The 22,981-nt window shown below is 41.0% G+C and overlaps 1 protein-coding gene, 2 long non-coding RNA genes and 1 pseudogene across 4 annotated transcripts in view; 2 read left to right on the top strand and 2 right to left on the bottom strand.

Moving 5' to 3' along the window:
* Positions 1-350: 350 nt before the first annotated feature.
* Positions 351-2,177, bottom strand: LOC147796026 (uncharacterized; annotated as a pseudogene).
* On the top strand, positions 1,888-14,869 carry LOC147796025 (uncharacterized). The gene is made up of 3 exons (XR_015428406.1): positions 1,888-2,017; positions 14,285-14,521; positions 14,731-14,869. It is a non-coding gene; the product is annotated as an uncharacterized LOC147796025 (long non-coding RNA).
* tma16 (translation machinery associated 16 homolog) overlaps positions 6,564-22,981 on the bottom strand; it is a 54,753-nt gene continuing 38,335 nt past the window's right edge. For both annotated transcript variants that reach the window (XM_022240187.2, XM_022240188.2), the window contains exons 4-5: positions 9,049-9,197; positions 6,564-7,309 (exon numbers count right to left, since the gene is read on the bottom strand). In XM_022240187.2, coding sequence (XP_022095879.2) covers positions 7,173-7,309; positions 9,049-9,197 — 286 coding nt within the window. In that variant the 3' untranslated portion in view covers positions 6,564-7,172. The remainder of the gene's footprint in view (positions 7,310-9,048; positions 9,198-22,981) is intronic.
* LOC110991013 (uncharacterized) lies at positions 18,962-19,970 on the top strand. Its single transcript, XR_002600086.2, has 3 exons — positions 18,962-19,082; positions 19,189-19,319; positions 19,838-19,970. It is a non-coding gene; the product is annotated as an uncharacterized LOC110991013 (long non-coding RNA).

Here is a 22,981-nt window from a genome sequence, read left to right as displayed (position 1 = left end):
CGCAATTGATGCCCACAGTAGCTGCTGCATCGACCAATCGAATCACAGGAAACTGGAACTGAAAACTCTCTGTAGACGAAACCTTCGAGGCTGATCCCACTTCTGACACCAATTTGTGGCGCCGCGCCCCTCCGAAGAAGGCGAGGGCGCCCTCCTCCTCGAGGCGCGGTGCGTCGGACGGCACGCCGGAGAGTCCCTGAGCGGCTAGGGACGAGTCCGTTGGGACCGAAGTATACCGTCCCCCAAGAAAGTTGGTCTTCGTCGAGATGATGGCTAATCTGATTGGTCGAAACTTAATGACGTAACCCGGACAGACCTGACTCGAAATAAACTTCGCCTGGACTCCTGACTTATATACAACAATTCACAAGCGGCTGGTTTATTCATCAACACACTCAACCAATACACCAGTAGAGGGCGCTATTGACAGGGAAACTGCGTGATTATACGTGACCGGACTTCGCCCAGAGCAGCGAACACCACAATTAATTGCGGGCATCCAGTGCCGAATCAGGGACTTTAGCAAGTCTACGGGCTTATTGTCAGGGCTGTGCTACACGCAACTCACGTCACGAGATAGCAATGCGCCCTTGCATCGACCGCAAGCTCCTATCAGGAACTATACCGCACCACCAATCAGCCCCTCAACCTACCGAGCCCCTCAACAGCACACGCACCACTCGGACTTAGGCACAGTCACACTAGGCTAGGTGACTTTAACCCTTGCACAGGATTCTCGACCCTTACCTCAGGATCAGCCCTTTATCAGGACCACTAAGCGTAGCCTACGCGCGCCTTTTATAGCTTTCGCGCTGCTATGACCACGCCCGCGCACGTGCTCACGTGACTAAGCAGTGACTTCCGCTGCCTTATCGCACAACGCACAAGGCGGAGCCTATGCGCCGCGCTTGCTTAACACACAGCTATGCGCGCCTAACATCTGCCTCTGTTACTGGGCAGAGCGCCATCTATATCTTCGCACCGTGCCTAGTGACTAGCGCCCTCTGTCGCGTCACAATATACTCAATTCACACTAGAGTGTACACAGTACAATTAAAGGAATGCATTGTATAGCTGAATAGTAATAGTTGCTGTAGGTCCGTAATAGTGGACAACTACATGTATGTGATACAATGATAGAACACCAAAGACTTGCTACAGGCAACTGGTTACAATTACACCCCATGGCTCTAGTAAATCCAAAATACCAGACTCTTTTGTAACTTGTCTGCCGTTCTTCCAGAAAAGTCTTGGACAAGAAAGAAATAAATCCATGTGGAGAGATACCAATCAATACTTAACAAATGTACAAGTATGTTCCTTTGTAATGAGAATACATCGGCACCTGTCTCTTCACAGTTGACGGTTTCTCAGTTTTAAATTCAAAACAATCTATGATACACCTGGCATTTGGGTACACAGAAAAGGCAGATGGCAACAAAGACTGGACTGTTAATGCTGACGGCCAAATGATCCAGTCAAAAGTTGATCTTGACAGATTTTCCAGCACAAAATGAAAAGCTCTTGAAGCTGTTATGAATACTGCAAAAACCAAAACTCCTAAACCAAATCGCAGTTTCATGAGAAACAACAGCAGACAATTCTCAGAATTCATACCCCTTGACTTTGTTAAAACAGTGAGAGGAGAAACACACTTAGTACACCTTCAGGTCTTGGACTTTGCCATCTCACCCATGAAATCCACATGTGCACTTGAGGTTTCCCAGCATAGCATCTGGTGCCATGCACTGGTCTTTTGTCTCTGTGTGTCCAATACAGGGTTCCTTGTAGAAAGATGTCTAGGTACTAGCCTCGGTACCAGTCACGTAACAATACATAGTATGGACAGCAGTTCATGCATGAGCTCCTGGGCCAGTGCAGGTGCATGTATCCTGTTCAGGAAAAGTGGCTTGAATCTGTCTGTGCACATGCACTTTCTCAGTTTTCTACTTTGGGATCAGCTGGCCCGAGATGTACATGTAGTTGTGATCAGCAGATACTACTGGAGTAGAAACAGGTACCTGCGTCTTATATTCGTTGATTTCCTTACTGTAGTCACCTCCTGTGTTCAGGAAGGGTTTGTTACACTTCTTCCTATCCTCAAAATGGCAAGCACACATTCTGTTGGATTTACCTGGTTTCCAAGGGGAGCCATCACGCCTGTACATGTATTTCATAGAATAAAAACAAAATTAAGGGATAATGCCAACAAGGTTGATTGACCAATCATGCAAAAAATGTGCTATCATCAATACATTTTTTTTTGTAATGCCATCCACATCAATAGTGGCATCCATCAAAACTAAAAAACTGTCCATCAACTTACATGTATGTCCCAAAATCACTACTGACTCCCGAAATTTCATTATTTTTAAGAGAAAGACCCAACATAATAAAAACTGAGTTCCAAATGTAAGTTCTAGCAACTATATAAAAAACATTTTAATCAGGTCACATGATGATGTAATTTTCCTGCAAAATCTTTGGAAGATAAGATTTGACTTGCCCGCAGTCAACACGGCCGCCATTTGCCCTTAACCGTTAGTGTCTATGGTCAAATTATGGTAAACATTAAATTTGCCACAGAGACTCGATGGAGATTTTTAATGGTAACATTTTCACGCATGAGGTAAACTTCAGTAAAGCTTTATTTTTGTTGGGTAAATGTTTCTATTGGTGGATTGGACTTGCCTACTCAGAATTCAGCACAAGATTTGACTGAAAAATCTCCTTGATCCGAGCACTTTGTATTGACATGTTTGGCTGATAAAGAGATTGATGCCATCTACGAACTGTGATCTAAAAATAGTTCAAAATCGTCGTTTCATAATCGAGCAACATGTGCACAGTCTGGCATTGTCGCTAGATTGTGGTTTGTTCCCTGACGTGGTTACGTGTGCTCATCCCTCGCTAAAGCTTTTAGTTTGGCTACGTATATCTTGTACTTTGAATGACTTGAAAAGTGTCTGTTCCTGGGCCTACTTACATGACTTACTTGGACTCTAAGTTAGAGGTTGAAATAAAATAGTAGCCCATGTTAGGACAAGTATTGAAGTAGCGTTACGCCTGGCCCTACTTGTGGGGAATCATTGGTAGTGTGGCTTGCTCTCTGTCATTAACATAAAAAGCTTGTTTGAAAGAAATCCCCGTCAATCGGGACAGGGTCCAATATATGATGAAAGATTAGGCCTTTAAGTCTGGCCCTGTTTACGGGAATTACACCTAACATTCAGACGTTAAGACGCAAATTCTCAACGCTTACCGGGTAAATACGGTCATCCATAGTTGCACTCGCCTGCTTGGCTTCAAAGGAAAATGGAAAAAATGTACCTCTTGGGCAAGTTTTTCTGTTGTGAGAACACCCCGCATTTTTGCTTAATTCGCCATGAACATGGTGATGAGTCAGCCATTCTCTCGCCTTCTTCAAAGCTGTACCATCTGAATGAAAGACCTTGGCTAGACAGCCTAAAGCCTGAGAATGCACGTATGCACGGAAACTGTAGAGCTTAAACTAGCATGCACTAGGCAGTACATCATGCATGCTAGTAGTACTGGTAGCCAGGATACACTAGTACTGCTAGACTGTCTAAGCGTGTCGCGTCAGTCGAAACAAGATGGCGGTACTGAGGGTACTGCGGACCAACTGGCTCTGTTCATCCTTTGAGGGGGGTACTTCTAGTCAAGGTGGATATGGTGTGGGGTCCAGAGCCAGCCTTAAGGTGCCAGAAAATTTTGAATTCTAGATGCTCTCTGGTGTATTCTGGACTTGTTTTTACACTGTTCATACCTGAAGTACTGCATAAACGATGTAAAAACAAGTCCAGCAATTTGATTGGCTGATAACGATTGCAATCGCTGTTTACAAACAGCTGGCAGATTCGTGAAGTCAGGATTTCTGATCTCACAGTAATAAGCGGACACAAGAGGGCGCGAAGTAAATAACTTATGGCCTCCCATAGACATAAATAATTTATGTCTGTGCGGCCTCCGCATCCAAGGCATAAACGGAGACGTTGCAGAATAGTAATGCCAGTCTAGTAATACCAATATATTCATTCATTTGCATTACGGCGCCACAACTGTGTTTCCACTCGCTGCGTCAGAAAAAGAGGACAGAAAGGAGAGAGAGAGGGGGGGAGTCCAGGGGGAGGGAAGAAGAGGGGAAGAGAAGGAAAGGAACAAAAATTGGCACTTGCGCAAGGAAGCCAAACAAGGAAAATCTGGTATACTCAAGAAAGAAGCTGAAATCTGCTAAAAATTGGAGATTTCACACTCCTGTGTATTACAGGGTTGATAATATTTCTACTGCTTAAAGGTGGTTGTTTATTTTCAAGTCTTATCTAATGTATTCTAATTTTGAAAACTCTTATAAACCTCCCCGCTTGGTTTGTTCTTCTTTCTTAAAACGGGCTTTGGTACTTTCTATGAATTCATCCATTTTGCCATCCAAATACATCAATGCTAACTGGCATTAACCCTTTACCGTTTAATTTTGGCCAGAAATCCTATTTTAGAAAGCCGGAAAATATATCTGACAAGTTGCTTGTAGTTAATGTTGGAGAGGAGAGGGCAACAGCTAATAGGAGCAGATGTACATTTTTTAAAATTTAATTTAATATTTTTCATTTTTGGTTTTGCGGTGTGTATTGAAAGTAACTACTTTAACACCTCAGATTTTAATGGAATGTTCTTTTCCCCCTTCCGATTTATGTTGACGAGGCCACGAGTTTTCTTCAGGAACTTTCTCATTGTATGCACCCCTAAAGTCAGAGTCCTTCCATGCAGGTCTTTTGTGTAGTGTACATGTAACTGGTTTTCTTTCACTGATAGAGAAGTATTGTTTCGAGCCCAATTAGAGATGGGAGTCCACAAGGAAATTTTTTTCCCCTCCCCTGACTAGTTAGTTAAATGTTCAATCCAAATGTGTTAAACGATAAACCAGTATTGATGGTGAACCTGTGTCTGTGTCTTTTTTTGCTTAGTAAATTAGGTCAGCCAGGTTCTGGTAAAAAGCTGCTTCTTTTATTATTTAAAAATTAGCTTGAGCTTGTTGGAGTGAAGTGTGAAATGAAAGTGATGTGGAAAATATTGTAATGAAAAGCCTTCTTGATATTTAATTAGAATTCCTTTCTTTGTGTTTGCTCATGGCTCACTGCATACTGAGAATTTGGCTTATTCTTTTCTTAAGCAGGACTCTTTTGTCATGTTTGAGCAGAGCTCAAAGTGCCCGTAGATTAGAGTCATTTAAATTTGAATTACATGCATCGCTACAGAAGGGAGGGCCACTCCCTTACATTTCTTTGAAAATTGGGTCGGGCACTTTCTATAAAAACTAGAGCCCACTCTTGCCTGTGGAGGTTTTGCGACTGGGTGTTGGTAAAAGCAACATGCCGTTTTGATTTGTTTCTGTTGCGCATACGAGTTAAAATACAGTTGAGTGCCACTACTGAAACACATGGATATCTTGACAAATTCTGTAAGTTTATTTTCTAATCTCAGCCGTGCCTGTAATTCCTGTAATTCTGTTATTGTATAATTTACTGCTTATGATGCTGTATAATTGTAGATGTAGTAATGATTGTCGACCAAACTGGTCAAAGATGGCACTTGAGTCAGTGATTTGCTGGCTAGAGCCATGAGCTAATTGGATTGTAAAATACAGCCAAGAAACTTGTTAGGCTGATTCTATTGTATTTATTTGAAACCATACTGCCAAATTATAAATATCTGAAATGTTTTTTTTGTGTTCATTAATGCCAGAGGCCAGTTGACCAGTGACAAATATAAAAACAGTTCTTTTCTGTTTAGTTGATCTGTCTGCGTTCCCACTACTGGCAGAGTCCTAATAACAAATAACCTGCCATGGTTATGATAGAACCAAAGAAAACCCAGATTTTGTTGTCAAGGCCAGCAGTGGAGCAAAACTCAACACTTTATGTACAATCCACTGAAGAAATTCCCGAGTGTAAATACCCATTTATTTTGGCAAATTATTTTAAGTTCATTTTTTGTTGTCAGAAGATAAAGTTCCTCTCCTTCACTGAAAAATCAATAGAATTTGTAGATGCAATTTGATTTGATTTTAGTTATATTTGTCAAGGGTGAAGTATTCAGCTGTGTAATTTAGTCCAAAGTTATTAAGGATTATTTTGAAGTTTGAATTACAGTCAGGAACTTACCTTTTTTGTCAAATTAGAAATGTAGTACTTGTACGGTTTGGCCATTTCTTTAAATTTAGATGGTCCGTGGTCACTCTTGGTGTCAATCACAACTACCCTGCTACCCGTGCTACTCGGTGTCACAAATTGACTTGGATGACAGAAACTCTACAAATACCTGAGTGCAGTGCTGAGAATTGAGTGAACAAGAGTTGACAAACTCTGCGAGAGTAACTATAAGGGATGTATACACTGTATTTTTATGACAAACTGTAATCATCTGTGATTGTAAGGAGCCTGAAATGATTTGTACAGGGTCGAAATGATTTTGTATTTCACTGATTGAACTTGAATTTGATTTTTTTGTAACTGAGAATCAGAAAACAAAGGCAATTTAACAATTGATTATAAACTTCATTTTGCCTGCAATTTAATGAAATCCTTGATTAAATCATTTTCTTTTTATGCCTATGTATAAAGTTTTGTAAATAAAGCAGTTGTAAACCAGAAAGGAGGAACACTTAAAAAGTGAGAAGTTTGCACCTCATCCTTTTGGCAGTCACATTCTAACAGTAGAATATTCCTGTGTATTCCCTTTGCCTTAAAAAATCCCTCAACTTTTGTATCACAATTGACATAATTACGTTCTTGCTTACATGCATTTGCTAAAATTAAATATTAAATTGGTTGAAAAAAGAAAGATTTCCATATTTTTCTTGAACTTCTTTGCATAAATAAGTGTAATGTCCCATGGCAAAACCAGGCTGTTCCTGAAGTGAAAAAAAAAGATTCATGTAGCAAAATTGAACTCAGCTACAGTACCAAAACATTGTGACATCATACTTAAAGCTTACTTTCATAAAGCCTTACTATAAAGTTTCTGTAATTTTAAAACCTAGTTTTAAAAGGTGGGAAGTGCCTAGGTTAGGCATAAACATATCCACTGTGTTTACATTCACCTCTAAGGAAGATGTTACCTCATAATCTTCACCATTTCGTCATGCTGGATGACCTTTATGACGTGATACTTTCCTCGGTGCCTAGCGCCCTGGCAACCACTTTTTTCATTTTAATTACGCTTACATCTTTTGCAGTGCCGTCCCACTCCAAAAAGCGAGCCAGGTTTTTTTGGTCAACCAAATCAGGTGCCTCTGTATGCAAGAACAAAATATACTCACATAATGTTGAACATTACAGAGCAACCTTCACAGAAATATTAGGCTGTGTTTTAGCGCTTTTAATTTTCAATTTTTAATAAATATCCTCTGAATAAAAGAAAATCACAAACACGACTTTTTATTGTTTTGATGAACTGATGTGGTGTCCAGCCTCATCAGACTGGGCCCTGATACTCGACGACCCTCCATATTCTGCATCTAACTCAACTTGTAGAAAAACTTGAGAAATTTGCATTTTTCAATTGTGACACCCAGAAGGTTCCTTCAGTTAATTTCAGGACTTGGGGCACACTTACCGTCTCACTTGTAAAGGAAAAGTAAACAGGACATTCCAAATGTGTACTTTCCATGGACATATAATAGACCGCATGAAATATTCGTCTAAGAATTACATGTCAGTAGAACATCCTGGGAATGCTTTATTTTCTTTGGCTAGTCAGAAGGTAAGATTCAAAGCCAGAAATCAACTGTCTATCAGTCTCACAGGGCTGTGTGATATATGGTCTCTGTTACACCAAATAAATAAAAACAAATTATGTGACGACACATAACTTTCTTCCGTTGCCCAATTCCCTAGATACAGGGCTATACAGGTACTAAGAATGACCTTAGCTAGTGGTGTGACCTTGTGTTGTGCACATGCATACATGTATGTGGTATGGGTTTACACATACCGGTACATGTAAGTCGTCTCGCCACTTACATAGACCTATAATTTTGGATGGTTTTTCTTGAACATTCCGCATTATATGATATTTAAAACTACATCAGTGTTTTGAAAGTATATTTTATAGAATTTCATTATTTTCTGGAATTATCAATTTACGATACATTTTATGTGGGTGCAGTTATATTTTATAGGATTTCGGCGCTGTGTTCGTATGGAGTAGGGCTTGCGAGAACGGTCACTAGCTGTTCACTCTCAATCTGTCGGTGATGGCAGTTGCAATTTCTCCCTTGGAGAATTGTTCAATTTTGACCTCTCCACCTGTTTGGGTAGCATGGGAATGTGCTGATAAAGGGTGCCTACATGTACATCTCCAGAACATTAAGTTGTTGAGTGTGCCTTGTTTCATATTTGTTTGGAATTTGTATCTTGAGGGCATTCGCTCATAACTTTTGACCCGAGTCGCCATTCATGCATTTGCACACGTACAAGCATGTTTTTAAATGCACAGCGCATCCAAGTTGCCGCGTCTGTGCTGGCATTGTGTGTACAGTCATCCTATTTGATAAGGTACATTTTTGTCTTTTCTTGTCTTGTAGGCAGTAATGTAACTGTGCCTACTGAGACTTGCATATGGGGATTGATCAATCGATCAATTGATCTTTCTTTTACATCATTGTTACATCATCTTCGCATTCTACAAGTTCTGAATGGGATCTTTTGATGACATCTTTTTGCCGGGATATTGTCAACAACTGCTGGGACTTTAACTGGGACACATACTTAATTGTCTACTGTAATTCTGACTGTGACTCACTGCTGTATACTTGATGATAAAGTTGATTTCTCAAATAATTTAGACAAATTCTCCACACTTCTGAGTGTCTGTAATTAAACAAGAACTGGTCGTTCTATTATTTATTTCATCGGGTCACTCAAACACATATTTACCACGATAAACTTTGGGAAATTGCTCCCTTATTATGCTGTGACATCGCACCACAGTACTTGCCACAGAAAAAATGTTTTGGGCAGAAATACTCACCTAACCCACATGTATTGAACAGCCTCTGCTCTGTCTTCAAGGTACTTTTGATGATATCTTCCCTTGTTGCATGTTGCCGTCCTTTCCTCCCCTTCATGCCCTGGATGATGTCAATCTGCTCTAACTCCTCATCAAATCGATGCAAGTAGCTGAAAAATTTGTTTGTCAATAAATGAGCTGCGAAGGTGCCTATTTCAACCCACTTTGAAATTCCCACCAAAAAGTGCTTGTATGGATTAAGTATACAGTGTAACCTGTGTGCTAGAGTTGCTCATTAAAACTGATGCATGTACATGTACAATTGTTTCCTTGGTGTTTGTTACCTAAACCTAACCCTGCCAGATGCCAACTGGTGTGGTGTGGCACCACAAGTCAGGCAATCAAATAGCAGAACTGAGTAGAATTGTCTGTATCATATGTGTCAAGGTGTGACAGTCAGTTGTAAAACAGTGTGACAGGTTCTATAAAATATAAGCCATTAGATAACAATAAACTTGGTGGGTTCGTTTTCCTATAATAACAATGGTGAGTGAATTAATAATGTCTGATAAAATGAGGGGAGTCATGACTGGTATCAGGAACACTGATGACCATGCCCAGAGTTGATTAATTAAAGTTTCAAACATCAGCAATTTTGATGGACAAAAACAACCAGTAAACCTTAGTCACCTAAAAATTTCAGGAAAATAATGATTCCTGTGGTAATTTTTAAATAGATCTGTAAGTATTAGGTCCGTCAAAAATATTCAATGTAAAAAATAAAAAGGTGAGAAAATCAAAACTGATGTACAGCACGAGTTTAAGAGTGCAAGAAACGACCCTAAACCATCATCCCTTTACGACTTGAACAATCACATTTTCTTCAAGTATGTTTGCATAAACCCATTCAGAATATCACGATGACTTTTGTACATCTGTCAATATTTAGCTGTTTCGGCTAGCAGTCGTGACAGCTAAGACTTTCCTTTGTCTTTTAATTTTTTTTACCACTTCCTGCCTGGGATTCCAGTTCTGCACACATATGCTTTATATGCGTGGCCAGGGTCTCCGAACTCGGACAAAGGGAACTGGGCCTTGTAACAAAAGACCATACATGTACTTGAAACAAAAGACCAGGCTGCTGGGCATTACCGACATTTTTTCACTCTCAAAAGTGGAGATAATCCAGCCTTGTTTTGAAACAGTATACCACAGTTTGGGGCATTTAGAGCGGATGGATTACCACCAGGGAAAAAAGCGCTCCACTAACACAGCGATGAATCACACAGCACTGCTGCGTGCTAATCTGGCCCCTATTGAAAAGAGGTCAGTGGCACACTGGGCCAGGTTCGTGAACAAAAGAATTCTATGTAACACCACACAATCTGGGCTCTTTTTACAAGGCTGCAGGCCTGGCTGAAATACTCGGGCGTCAACAGATTTTGTCTGTCAGTAACAGAGGCAGATGTTAGGCGTGTTAAGCTGTGTGTTAAGCCATCGCGGCGCATAGGCTCTGCCTTGTGTGTAGGGCGATTGGTTAACGGAAGTCATTGCTGGTCACATTTAGCACACACGTGCAGGCGTAGATGCAGCAGCGGCCGGCTCGTGAAGCTATAAAAGGGGCGCGCAGGCAAGGTTTAGTTGTCCTGATCAAGGGCTGATCCTGAGTCAAGGGTCGAGAATCCTGTTCAAGGGTTAAAGTCACCAAGCCTAGTGTGACTGTGTCTAAGTCCAGAGTGGTGAGTGTGTCGTTGAGGGACTCGGTAAGTTGAGGGGCTAAGTGGTGGTGCGGTATAGTTCCTGGTCGATATAAGGGCAGATTGCTAACTTGTGACTGGGTGCTTACCTATCAAAATTTGTTAAAATGTAAAAAAAAACATTAAAAAAAATAAACAAACGCTAGGTTCCTACCCAGTTAATTTTTTTCAAAATCAAAGAAATCATAACCAGTTTTACATCCTTTATATACACCTCAGACCAAGAGAAATCCCCCCCCCATTCTAGGTTACTGCATGGAACTTTCAAACGGTCTCCAGGTAAGGAGGAACCCTTGCTTTGCTGTAAATTTTACTACAGTTTGGCAGTGTTTCAAAATATTACACCGGGCGTTTTTTTTATCGTAACTTCTTGTGTTTCACAAAGCTTTTTCCAAGCTGCTTTTTCAGGGCTTACCCTCTCTATCACTGCTACCAGACATTTTTTTGCCTTGTTGAACATTTCTCTCACCATAATTTTGCACATTGTTCGATTTCATTGTCTTCTTTGCTTTTATTTCTTTTTTTCCGGACAGTTTTGTACTCGTTCCCAATCTACATGTAATTTGTTCTTTGAGTTCCTTAAACTTTCAGAGCTCTGATGTAATTAACAAAAATTTTTCACAAGAGATGTGTCCGTCGTTAATGGCATGGGATATGTTATGCGTCTATCGTATTTAGTTTGGCATCGGCTAGCACTCTTAGTTGGTCGTCTTTTTGGACTTTACCTGCAATCGTTTATTGGCATATTTTAACAGAACATATGCACCAAACACACCAAAAGCAACCCCTTCCATCAATAATCACAAAGAAGTGCTCAAAACACCCAACATGGCTGGTATGCCCACAGCTGCCAACAGCACACCTAAGGTTTGGATTCGATATTCCACGTAATTTATTGCTATCAACAAACGTTGATTTTTTTATGTTGTTTCTCATTTTTCTTGCTCTGCCAATATGATAGATTTGATGTCGTCAATTATTTGGAGTCTGTATAGCTCTGTTTCTTCTTTGGGGATGGTAGATCAGGGTAAACGCTCAGGTAAAGGTCCCGCTGGGTAAAATATCGCTGGGCCAATTTTTTTGAGTCTGTAAGGCTTTGTGATTCTTTGTTTACTTCAGTCATGAATTCTTTCTAAGAAGCTTTAGAAAAAGCTTTACAAAACTTCCAACTCAATAAAAACGCCAGCACCTCTATTGTTAATGACTTCTGCCCTGCCGTTCCTCACCAAGAAATTGAAGCTACTTACTTTTTTGGTTTTAAGTGCTTTTGCCATATCACTTGGCTTTTTTATTATTATCCTCTGTTAAAACGCAACACACTAAGTCTGGAGACTGACCGTTGTGGTAGTTGTCACTGGTGTTTAATTTACATTTACTTTTCCTTTATAGATAACGTCGGGAACTAGTCTACCTTTTGCCAAATTGAGCAGTTTTTAAACTTCTTGCCCCAACCGCAATTTAAGATTTATCAAAACCAATTTAAATTTTCATCTCAACTGCTTGTAGTGACGGTTGGGATCTTATGTATCGGCATTGTTTCAATTTTGCTTGTATTTTACTTTTCGAAAAATCTTACACAACATAAGACGACAGAGCATTTGTTGACACCTGTCGCCTTTTTAACGTAAGTGAAAAAAGTCTTTTAAACAAATGCGCGACAACGTGTCAAATAGTTTGGCCACTGGTTTTTATTACGATGACATGGAGGCATGGGCTATGTTCCTGTTCCTGGTAAAACTATGACAGTCACAATTTATACATTCCTAACGGCACTTATACCGGAGCCACACACATGAGATTCAGGAGGGCCAAACCGCCGAAAGGATCTGGCCACGAGAGTACTTATACCATGACTTGGATAGAGCAGTCTGAAGCCGTCGTAAATGCCTGGTGGGATTTTGTGTCCAAAACATTGAGTTTTACAGATATAGGCATCACAAAAGTCAATGAATCCATAAGGGCTTACGTGTATGCGTTGTTATGAGCACAAGCTCAAACAAAATCCAGCGTGTTGGCACCCACCGCTGGATTAGATGCTCAACAATTTATCACCACTGTGGAAAATCTCATCAACTCAAAACCCTGTCTAGAATAGTCGATCAACCAATATCAGGACTCCCTACAGTATGCCAAATTCCTTTGAACTTTGTGGTTAAACTGGGGTTGTACCTGCTTCCTTCTGACATGGACTTGAGAATAGGGATATTTGAGGGTTACAACAACAACTTGCAAATTGTGACCTCTAGCAAAATTCACCCAACCCCTCTCCAGAGCACCCTCCAGGAACAGATGTTGACTTTACAGAGGGTGTAGCGAGTTTACCACAACCCCAACCCAAACCCACCTGTCGAATCCCCAGTGCAAGCACCTTTTAAACCCCAACCCGACCAACCAAAATTTTTAACACCTTTAAAATTTCGTAACGAAGAAAAAATTATCTCTAACTATCAGAGTGTTAGTTATTGGTGTAGCTTTTCTTTTGTGGTTTGACTAACGCAGTTAAAAAAAGTTAAAAGACCCCATAGAAATTCTATGGAGTCATTCTTGTAGACATTCTATGAAGTCTGTTTAAAAATACCCATAGTAAAAATGAATCTGGTGATGAAGTTACCGAGCCTTACCATTTTGAGCCCTTGGCAGTGAGACCCGACGAAACAAGTGGAACTGAGGCCAGTATGGTCAGCATGGCAGATGAATCAACAGTACATGTACCAGCGGATGAAAATCATCTCTTAACAACTGATAATATATAATTTTGCAATTGTACTGGAAAAATTATTGATAATTTGCAGAGGTATTTTTTCATGAAAGATTTAACTTAAACACCCTTCACCAGAATTTGTTAGTTATTGCAAATTCTTTGAAAATAAGCATCTAACTGTGTCGATTAGGCTTACATACATAATTAATAACCTTAAATCCTAAGACCTTTGACAAAAAACTTTTAAGCTATATATATGGACAAAAGGGGTTGGGCTTTCAGTGTGACGTGTTCTTGACACTGCATACATGGCATAAAGTGGTAAAATTGCTCACATGAATATTGCAGCTTTCTCCAGTTTTACTTTAAAAATTAATCTTGAAATGACAGACTGCCAAGGATTTGCTTACTTCTGAACACATTTATTGGTTATTTGCAAAACACTTTACTGTTGTTACTAATTCTCGTGAGGGTATTATCAAGTACAATCTTTTAATTTCTTTGGTATGTCAGGTACGAGCTGTCATTTTAATTCCATGTTTTGTGGCTACTCTTCAGGCGGCAAGTGTGTTTGTACATGTATGTATTTTCTTTCTGTTAAATTTGTACCGTAGAGTCAACATCATGGATGCAACTGTCAGCAGTGTTGCACAGGAAGAATGGGGGGGGACAGTTTGAAAAAAAATTTTCTAGTAAGTCTATCTTATCTAACTTGTTTACAAAGTTGAACTTTTATGGCGACTCGTCACTAGATAGCCACTGTTATCTCTGATGCATGTAATTATATTTCATTACACAGATGTTCCTGAGGTCAGTGAGTTATAATGGAGAATGTTGAGGATTGTAAGTGCTGCAAGGAGATGGATGTGTTCCAAGCCAAATTCTTCCACACAGGCATTGATCCCATGACAGTTCAGTGCTTCACAGACCATCCCTGGTATGAGGCTACTTGCCTCAATCCAGGCACATTAGAAACTGCCTATTTTCAGTTCCGACAACAGTATGGCGCACAGGCAGTGGAGGGAGACAAAGTAAGGTAATGACTCTAAAGAAACTCTTCTCCTTCATTTAAATAAACCTAAATATGGGTGCATCTAAAAATCAAATTGAAAAAAAAAATTGCATTTTTCTGTGTACCATGTAAACTGACCTGATATCATTCCTTCCATTTTCTGTTTCTAATTTCTAGATTATCGTCTAAATTTACATATATATAATTGCCCCCTTTTTACATCTTTTATCCAGCAAATATCGCCATGTGTCCTACCGCCAGGTTGACAGATGGTGTTAGGGATTCCTAGGCTGTCATAACTGAGTAAGATTGCCATCCTGCATCATCAAGAAAACTACAATAACCTATCCAGACCCTGAAGGGAATTATAAAGACTCCAAATTTCCTGATCTGGATGAGTACAGGTAGTTTGTTCCTTTATGCTAGTTTTTAATAATCCCCAAATCGTAGAGTTTTGATTGAATATACCGGTACATAATAGATGCAAACGTTTAAAGGACTGTTATGAATAAAGTATTTGGAATCACATGTGCAGAATGACCCACCACCCTGTATTTTTTGGTTGATTTTTGACAAACCTTTCAAAAATGTCGGAAGTTCAAAACAGAAATCTAGCATACATTTCACCTTTAACTAAACTTGTTTTGTTTGAAAATGTAGAACACAGAAGTAGTTTTAGAAGCAGCAGAAGAGAAGTTTTATTTCAAACAATCTGGATGTAGGAAAAAATACGGAACTACATGTACTTGTAGGAAATTGGCAGTATTTTCCGAGAAAAAAATGCATTCGAGGTATTGATTCTTGACGCGTCAAAATAAAAATGCTATGGAGGGAGATTGTGTTTACGTACTATATTATAGCGTCTGCCTTTGATCAAAAGTAATGCGAAGTGCTAATCTGTTGTGTTGAACAATGATGGCAAACTCATCATGTTTGTTCCATAAAGTACAGTTAGCTGGAGAGCAAGGGGAAAGTTACCAAGCTGGTTGTGGTGGATTTTGACAACATATGCTTGCCATGAGACACCACTTACCAGATTGAGTGACTTCTACAGAAGACAACAATGCTCATGAAACTCCTTTGATGGGTAGAGCTCGCATCACCCAAGGACTGTCCCCACATGCAGAACAAAGACACCAGTTTGTGCGAGAGGTTTGCTGCTGGCCTAGCTGATCATGCGCTGCAGTGAGATGTACCACAGTATGTCCAGGAACACCAGGACGTAAGCTTTGCTACATTCCTTAGCAAAGTTTTGGCATGGGAGAGCCCATCACCGCCTGTGCCAGGGACTGTGTCTGCCTGTGTAAGCTTGGACTATGGACAACTTCAGCAGTGTCTGGACCAGCAGGCAGAACAGCTTTAAGCAACCCAGGCAGCTGTGGATAAGCTCTGCCAGCAGTTGGCTCATGTGCTACGAGGCCCTCAGCCAGTTCCATCCATGGGAGCCATGCGGAAATTCAGTGGCCTGACGTGCTATTCATGCAGTGGGTTGGGCCACATGAAATGTTTTTGCCCCAGTGATTGGCGTAACCCAAGACCGATTGGACAGAGCCATCGACCAACCAGGGGTGGCCAGACATCTACACCTGAAAGCAACTGGACATGTCCCCTCACCCTGATCACCAATGCAACAAGCTTCACGCCCGCCACCAAGGATTCATCTCCAAAGACCAGCACAAAGTCTCCAAATGCCCGCCCTCTATTGTAAGTTGCCAAATGGTGGAGGGGAAGGATAGCTCACCAAGTATACATGTAACTAGACAGGAGGTGTTTGACAGAGCAGTTACCAGCAGTCCAGAAGTCACCATATTAGTGTATGAGGAGATGCCCTTCATATTGCATACTGGAAGTGAAGTGTTTGTTCTGCCAGACACCCTCTATCAACACCTGAAAGCTTGTGTACCCATATGGGAAGATTTCAGGAGACGGTTAGGGGTCTATGGAGCCAATGGACTCAAGATTCCCTATGTCAGATATGCTGAGGTTGAGAGGTTGAGATCCTTGGGGTGCAGCTCAACCAAGTGTGGACGCTAATCTCTTCATGTAACTCTGCATCCGGCCATCAGAACGGCCTCGTAGGGTCTAAAATGTTGGGAAAGCTACACATAGCCATGAAGGAGCAACATGGAAAGCACTACAGAGAGAAAGTTGAAGAGGCGGGAGGAATGTAATGGGATGGTGAATTGTTTACATGTGACCTCAAGGAGCAACACAAGACCAAGACATCAACCGCCAGGAACTGTAGTGCATATCTGCTCACTCTACATGCATTGTCACTTGCATCACTAGACAGGTAGATACATGTACACAAGAGGTGGCAGTTCAGGCCATCCAGGAGGGGTTGAATCTACCAAGGGGTAGATTATCGACATACACGTATACCGGTAAGCAATGGCCAAACAAGTACTGGTTCACAGAGGGGAACATCAGGGATGATGATGTCTGGCTGCAGCCCAGAAGCCGGAAAGGGCTTGTCACAGAGGCCAGAATCATTCACTCGAGTGAGCGTTCAATTGATGTGATAGATGACGCTATTCACCTGAGGTCAGATAGTTCTGCAGGTATCGCCACGTCCTGTAACAAGATCCAAGCATCAGATTTGCCTGAAGTGAAAGCCAAGTCTTGCCCCACAGCAATGGAGCAACTATTGACCCTTCTGAGCAGGTACCAGGATGTCTTCTGTGGAAGTGACGATGACTTGGGCTATACAGACGCTGTAAAACATAAGCCCCCACCACCGATGAACAGCCAGTGTGTGTGCCCCACCACCAGATACCACCCCACCTGATGATGGCGGTGAAGGCACACCTCCAGAATCTCCTGCAACAGAAGATAATACGACCATCTGCAAGTCCATATGCCGTACCTGTAGTTAGCGTGCGGAAGAACGGCACCCTGCGGCTGTGCGTTGACTATCGAATGCTGAATGACAAGACAATGTCATGGGCCCAAACCTGTAGCATGCAGTTTTGTCTTCATTTTCTAGGGGCAACTTCATTTCTTGGTTTTAAATAGTTTAGAATACATTAAATGATATTTTACCTGTCCACATTTGTACAGTTTGCACGTTAATGAGATATTCAAGAAAGAAAATTGACACTTTATTCGTGTCATTTTCTGTCCGTAAGTTGCCGCATGCAGGCCCTATTTTTCAACCTCGAACCGTTGCTGCCACTGCTATCTACAGTATCGATAATGTGACCTGCATACGAGGATCCAAAATGTCGGCGCCCATGCGAACGTGTGTTTGTCATTTGATCGAGGCGGAAAACGGGAAAATAACCCCCTTCACACAGGTTAGTTGGCAAAAGTTTCATGACAGCAACAGTAAATGGAAACTTCTTGATAGCAAACAGCGAGAACTGGCTGAAAAAAATTAAATCCTAACTCAAACTCCTTAGCCTAGAAATGAATATGGTTATCACCGGAGCTGTTATAAAAGGTACTACGTGTACTACTACGTACTAGGCCTAACGTTAGCTATCCCTTCCCGGCCGTGTTTAAGTAAGGAATTTTTGAAAGCATTTTCAGACCTAACGATGCTCAATTAAGCATGATTAATGAGATTCAACTTCGCATGTGGTGAATTAAAATGTGGATAAAGAGAGAATTCAAAATGAGTTGAGGTAGGCCTAGGCCCTAGTACTGCTGAAAATGATTACACTAAGTCAACATTTTATGGGATTTTAGATTTTGTTAACTATTGGTCCCTTAAGCCTAATTCATATTTTTTTTCCCTTTGGAAAATTTTATTTTACTGACATTTTGGTGGGGGAGGAATGTGTGCACAATTAACAATTTTATGGGCACAGTAGCCTTGAAACTAGTGAAAGAAGCTTTTGTGAAGGTTTTTCATTTGTCAGGGGGATGTTTTTAAGTGACAATTTCAGGTTGCCTGATAATTTTCCTTGTGTGATAAATACTTGGAAAAGCAAATGGCAGTGTTTACTTCAGCGTTTGTGGTGGTATTTGCCTTCAGTTCTATGCACAGTTCCATTTTTAAAAATATGCTCTGTTCCATTTGTTCTTGTGATTGATATGCCTGTTTTGTTTTATCTTGTACTAACTGCATATATTCTGCACAGTGAAGTTTGTCAGGAATTCTCCATATTTCAGGGTTTTTTTAAAGATGATTCCAAAAGATCGATTTCAAACTAAATACAGAGGTAGAACCCCAGCAGAGACAGTACAAACATTTGGATCCTACATGTCCACGTACCTGAAGCATTCTCTTAACTGCATATTATTGTTTATTTTGTTTTATTTAAATTTTTGTTAATGTTCTAACATTTACTTTTTAGATTTTGCGATACTACTCAGATTGAGAGAGCGGAATGCTGCTTAGCTAAACAAGCTGCACACGGTGAACCTAGTTCTACTGAAGTTGAAGGAACACTGGAGCCAACCCTAGAACCATCACGAAAGTCATGTCGGCTGTCATCTGAAACTTCTCTGTCACAGCTACGGCGCAACCCACATGTCCTGCCAGTCAGATGTGTCATCTGTAAAAAGGAAAAATGGATAGCCAACAGCCACACGTGTAAACGTTCAAGGGAAAGCCTATCAAACTGCGAGTACAAGTCAAGTGAGTATAAATGTTTTGATTTCATATTGACTGTGTAGTTTGGCTCATTTGCATGGTTTCCTGTATCATTTCCATTTATTAAATGTACACATACCTTTTGTTATAGGGGGTTTGTTGCTCAAAGCTGCAGAGATCCTAAATGATGAACAAATTTTGGTAGACATCAAAGGAAAAGACATGGTTGTGATCAAGGTCAGGTACCATCGCAGCTGTTACAAGGACTACATGTACATCAAGGTAAGTTAAAAGACTCGGTGACAGCAATGCATTTTGAAGAGGAGGAAAATCCCAATCAAATGAAATCCCAATTAAATGAAATATTGCAGTTTAGAAATATTGTGTTTTCGGAAAACCTTTTCTATCTTTATGGTCTTTAGAACTGCCTTTGTCATTTTTTAACAGTTACAAATGTACATGTATATTCAGCTCTTTCAAGAGCATCTTCCCATAATGATGCAATCCTGAAGGGCATCATCAATCTTAGTTGGGAAAAATGATCACGCGTCTGTTGGAAATTTGAAGGGGTAAAGAGTGCCACCTAAAGTCTGGCAATTTCCACAAGATTTTATCATCCACTGTGTTTACCATCCCTATGGGAATGTTTCTTTAGCATGCTTTACAGTTTAGCAGTGGCTGAGAAACAATCCTGTGTATCTGTTAGACTGTTATCATGGATTACCTGTTGTGTCACACCCCACATCCCCCATTTATAGTTCTCTGAGGCGCTCCTGCATGTAATCTTCTCATCCTTTCAGTTCAGATTATGTCAACAAGTTCAAGTCTGCCGCTTGACCCTGACAGTGAAAATGCCATCCAGCATACATTCAGTGCTTTCTGCAAAAAGCATGTGGATGAAATCATAGGAAAAGGACAGGTCATGCGCATGACTAAGTTGCAGTCATTGCTGCAAGGCATGTTTGAAAAAGGTGGAGTACCACCTGCATTTGCCAACACCACGTACTTAAAGCAGAAATTGCAGCATAAGTATCCCAAGCTACAATTTCATAGGCCATCAAGAATGAATATGAGTGGTATTGTGTACTGCGAAGGCAATGAGTCTACTATTGTCGATCATTGGGAATCTGATCAATCCAGTTCTGACACTGAATCCAGCCGCACTGGAGCTCCTGAGACTCTGAATCAAGAACTTTCTGAGCCAACAAAGATGGACACCCACCGGGTTCACTACCACAGTGCTAAGATGCTTAGTCAAGTACTTAGGCAGGTGAGAGGACTGAAGGACAAATGGCCCCATTGGCTAGTGACATGGATTTGGATACGGTTTCCCAAATGGTTCCAGTGGATCTCTTCAACTATTTGGCTTGGCTAACTGAAAAATCTGAAGATTTGGGAGAAGATGGCAAATATGTCTCCACCTCAGATGATTTACGTCGAAAACTGCTCTGTGTATCACAAGAAATAATCTATCTTCACTCCAGAGGAAGGGTTACTACACCCAAACACTCGGCTTTGGCTATGACTGTCAGGCATTCTACTGGTTCGTCAAATTTGATTGATGTGTTGAATGGACTTGGACACTGTATATCCCATTCCAAAGTTCTTGAACATGACGTGGCACTGGTGACCATTCAGCTCAAAAGACAGGAAATTGTACCTAGTGACTTTGCCAAATCCATCCATACAGTACTTGTCTGGGATAACAACTTTGCAGAAGATACCTTAACTGGCCATAACACAACACAACACATACATGTAACACCAATGATGTAATCATACAATGTGAAAGTGAAATTCACTGCAGCCAACCCCAAAGCATACGACTTCCAAAGAAAAAGGAACGTTCCTTGAAGCCTCCATCGTCAGTTGTTGTGCCCTACCAAGGTGGGACCAAACAAGGTCCAGTAGGTGTCAGTTTTGAGATGGACAGGGGACTTAAAAGGATTGAGAAGCTGGAAGTGCAAACGGATGTAGCATACTGTCTCTCCAAGACCGTTGATTCTACACTACCAAGATGGACAGGCTTCAATACCAAACTGCAGTCTTCTTCCATACCCCACAAGTCCAAGATTGGATATCTGCCGATAATAGACGCCAGTCCAACTGAGATGGCAACGGTACATAGTGTACTGTTACAGAGTAAGGATATTGCCAATAACTTGGACTTAGACGCTATCACAGTTGTTTTTGACCAGGCTATCTATGCCAAGGCACAAGAAATCAGGTGGCAGCATAAAATATTTGAGGAGAGATTGGTGTTGTGCCTTGGAGATTTTCACCTTGTTATAGCATTTCTTGGTTGTACGGGAAAGCACTTTCAGGACAGTGGTTTTGAAGACGTCTTAATCGAATCTGGTGCAATTGCTGCAGGATCCATCAAGGGGGTACAAACAGGACATCATTACAATCGTGCGGTGGGTTGTCACAAACTGCTGTATGAAGCACTTCATCGTTTGTGCTGGCAGAGTTTCCTGAAGACTTTACCGGAAAGTGAATGTCAGATGGTCACCTCCACTATTTCTGAACTAGGTTGGAGTGATCGTGAAAATGGCTGGATGAATGTCCTTCAAACAAATCAGGTTCAGGAAGTTCTTCAGAGATATGAAAACTTTGTTAGGCAGGAACGTACACGAAGTGCACTGTATGACTTCTGGTCATTATACCTAGACATGGTACAAATACTTTTGCTGTCAATAAGAGCAACAAGAGAAGGGCATTGGTCACTTCACCTCGAGTCATGCAAAAAAATGGTAAATTGGTTTCATGCCTATGACCATATAAACTATGCAAGATATCTTCCAGCATACATTGCAGAGATGATCAACCTGCCTGCGACTCACCCAACCATCTATGAGTCATTTTGAGAGGTAAATTTGTAGCTCAGCGGTAGTCAGGTCATGGATTCAGCCAAATAGCTTGTGATATGGTCATAGAGCAGACAATCAACAGAGACTCAAAAACAAAGTGCGGTATGAGAGAATCACACTCAGTAAGGGAGGTGTAAACAGATAGCTGCTTTCCCATCCTGAGAGAGCAGCTATTACACGGTGATGGCAGGAAAAGATGACAACATAAGATCGAGGAAAGTACACACTGCAAGAATAAAACGAGACAATGCTACAGTAAGTGAGCTTGTCAGAACTTTGCAATGGTTGACCCATTTGCATGCAGTGGAGATAAGCTGATCAATGTGTCTTCTGGACTTGTCAGCGAGCAAGATGCTAACAACATCAAGCAAGCACACTCCAAAGGTAACTCTGCATACCAAGCTTTCTGTGCAGGCAGAATTCTTGCAGGTGGAAGTGTTCAATTTCACAGGCCGATCAAAATGCTCAAGCTGAAGACCTTTGCCTCGGTCAATAGAAGAAAAGAATCCTCCAAGACACGAGATGCACAGTTGCTCCGCACAAGTTGTGATTTATTCACACGGCTGCTCATTGTGTCAAAGAATCGTTCAGTTGATTTGAATAAAGTTCTGAGCTACACGTTGACTCCTGTGCCCGCGTCCATTACTACATATGATGGCCTGTGCAACAAGACAACAAAGTCCACACTCATGCATGAAATGGAGGGTGATGTGCCATCATGTCGAGTTCAAGCCTCGACAATTCCTGCAGATTCAGCCCTAATGATTGACGGAATGGCCCTCATTCAGTCCTGTAACTTTAGCTGTGAAACATTCGCAGAATTTGCAGATGCTATTCTAGCCAAGGCTCTACAATTGTGCATCCAACTGAAATGTACACGTTTGGATTTTGTGACTGATCGGTACCCACACATATCAATAAAGGACTGTGAACATTCCCGTCGAGAGGCTTCAGGTGTGCAGCAAATTGACATCACCAGACCTAATCAGAAACTACCTCGACAATTTGCTAAATTTCTTTTGAATGGAACAAACAAGGAGAAGCTGGTTAAGTTCCTTCTTGCCATGTGGAGTC

The sequence above is a fragment of the Acanthaster planci genome, linkage group LG19 (assembly GCF_054643075.1).
Source record: "Acanthaster planci isolate LZ-2023a linkage group LG19, COTS_SCS, whole genome shotgun sequence".
In the NCBI taxonomy this organism is placed as follows: Eukaryota; Metazoa; Echinodermata; class Asteroidea; order Valvatida; family Acanthasteridae; genus Acanthaster; species Acanthaster planci.
The sequence above is the reverse complement of the archived record's forward strand: the minus strand, read 5'-3'. Positions and strand labels throughout refer to the sequence as shown.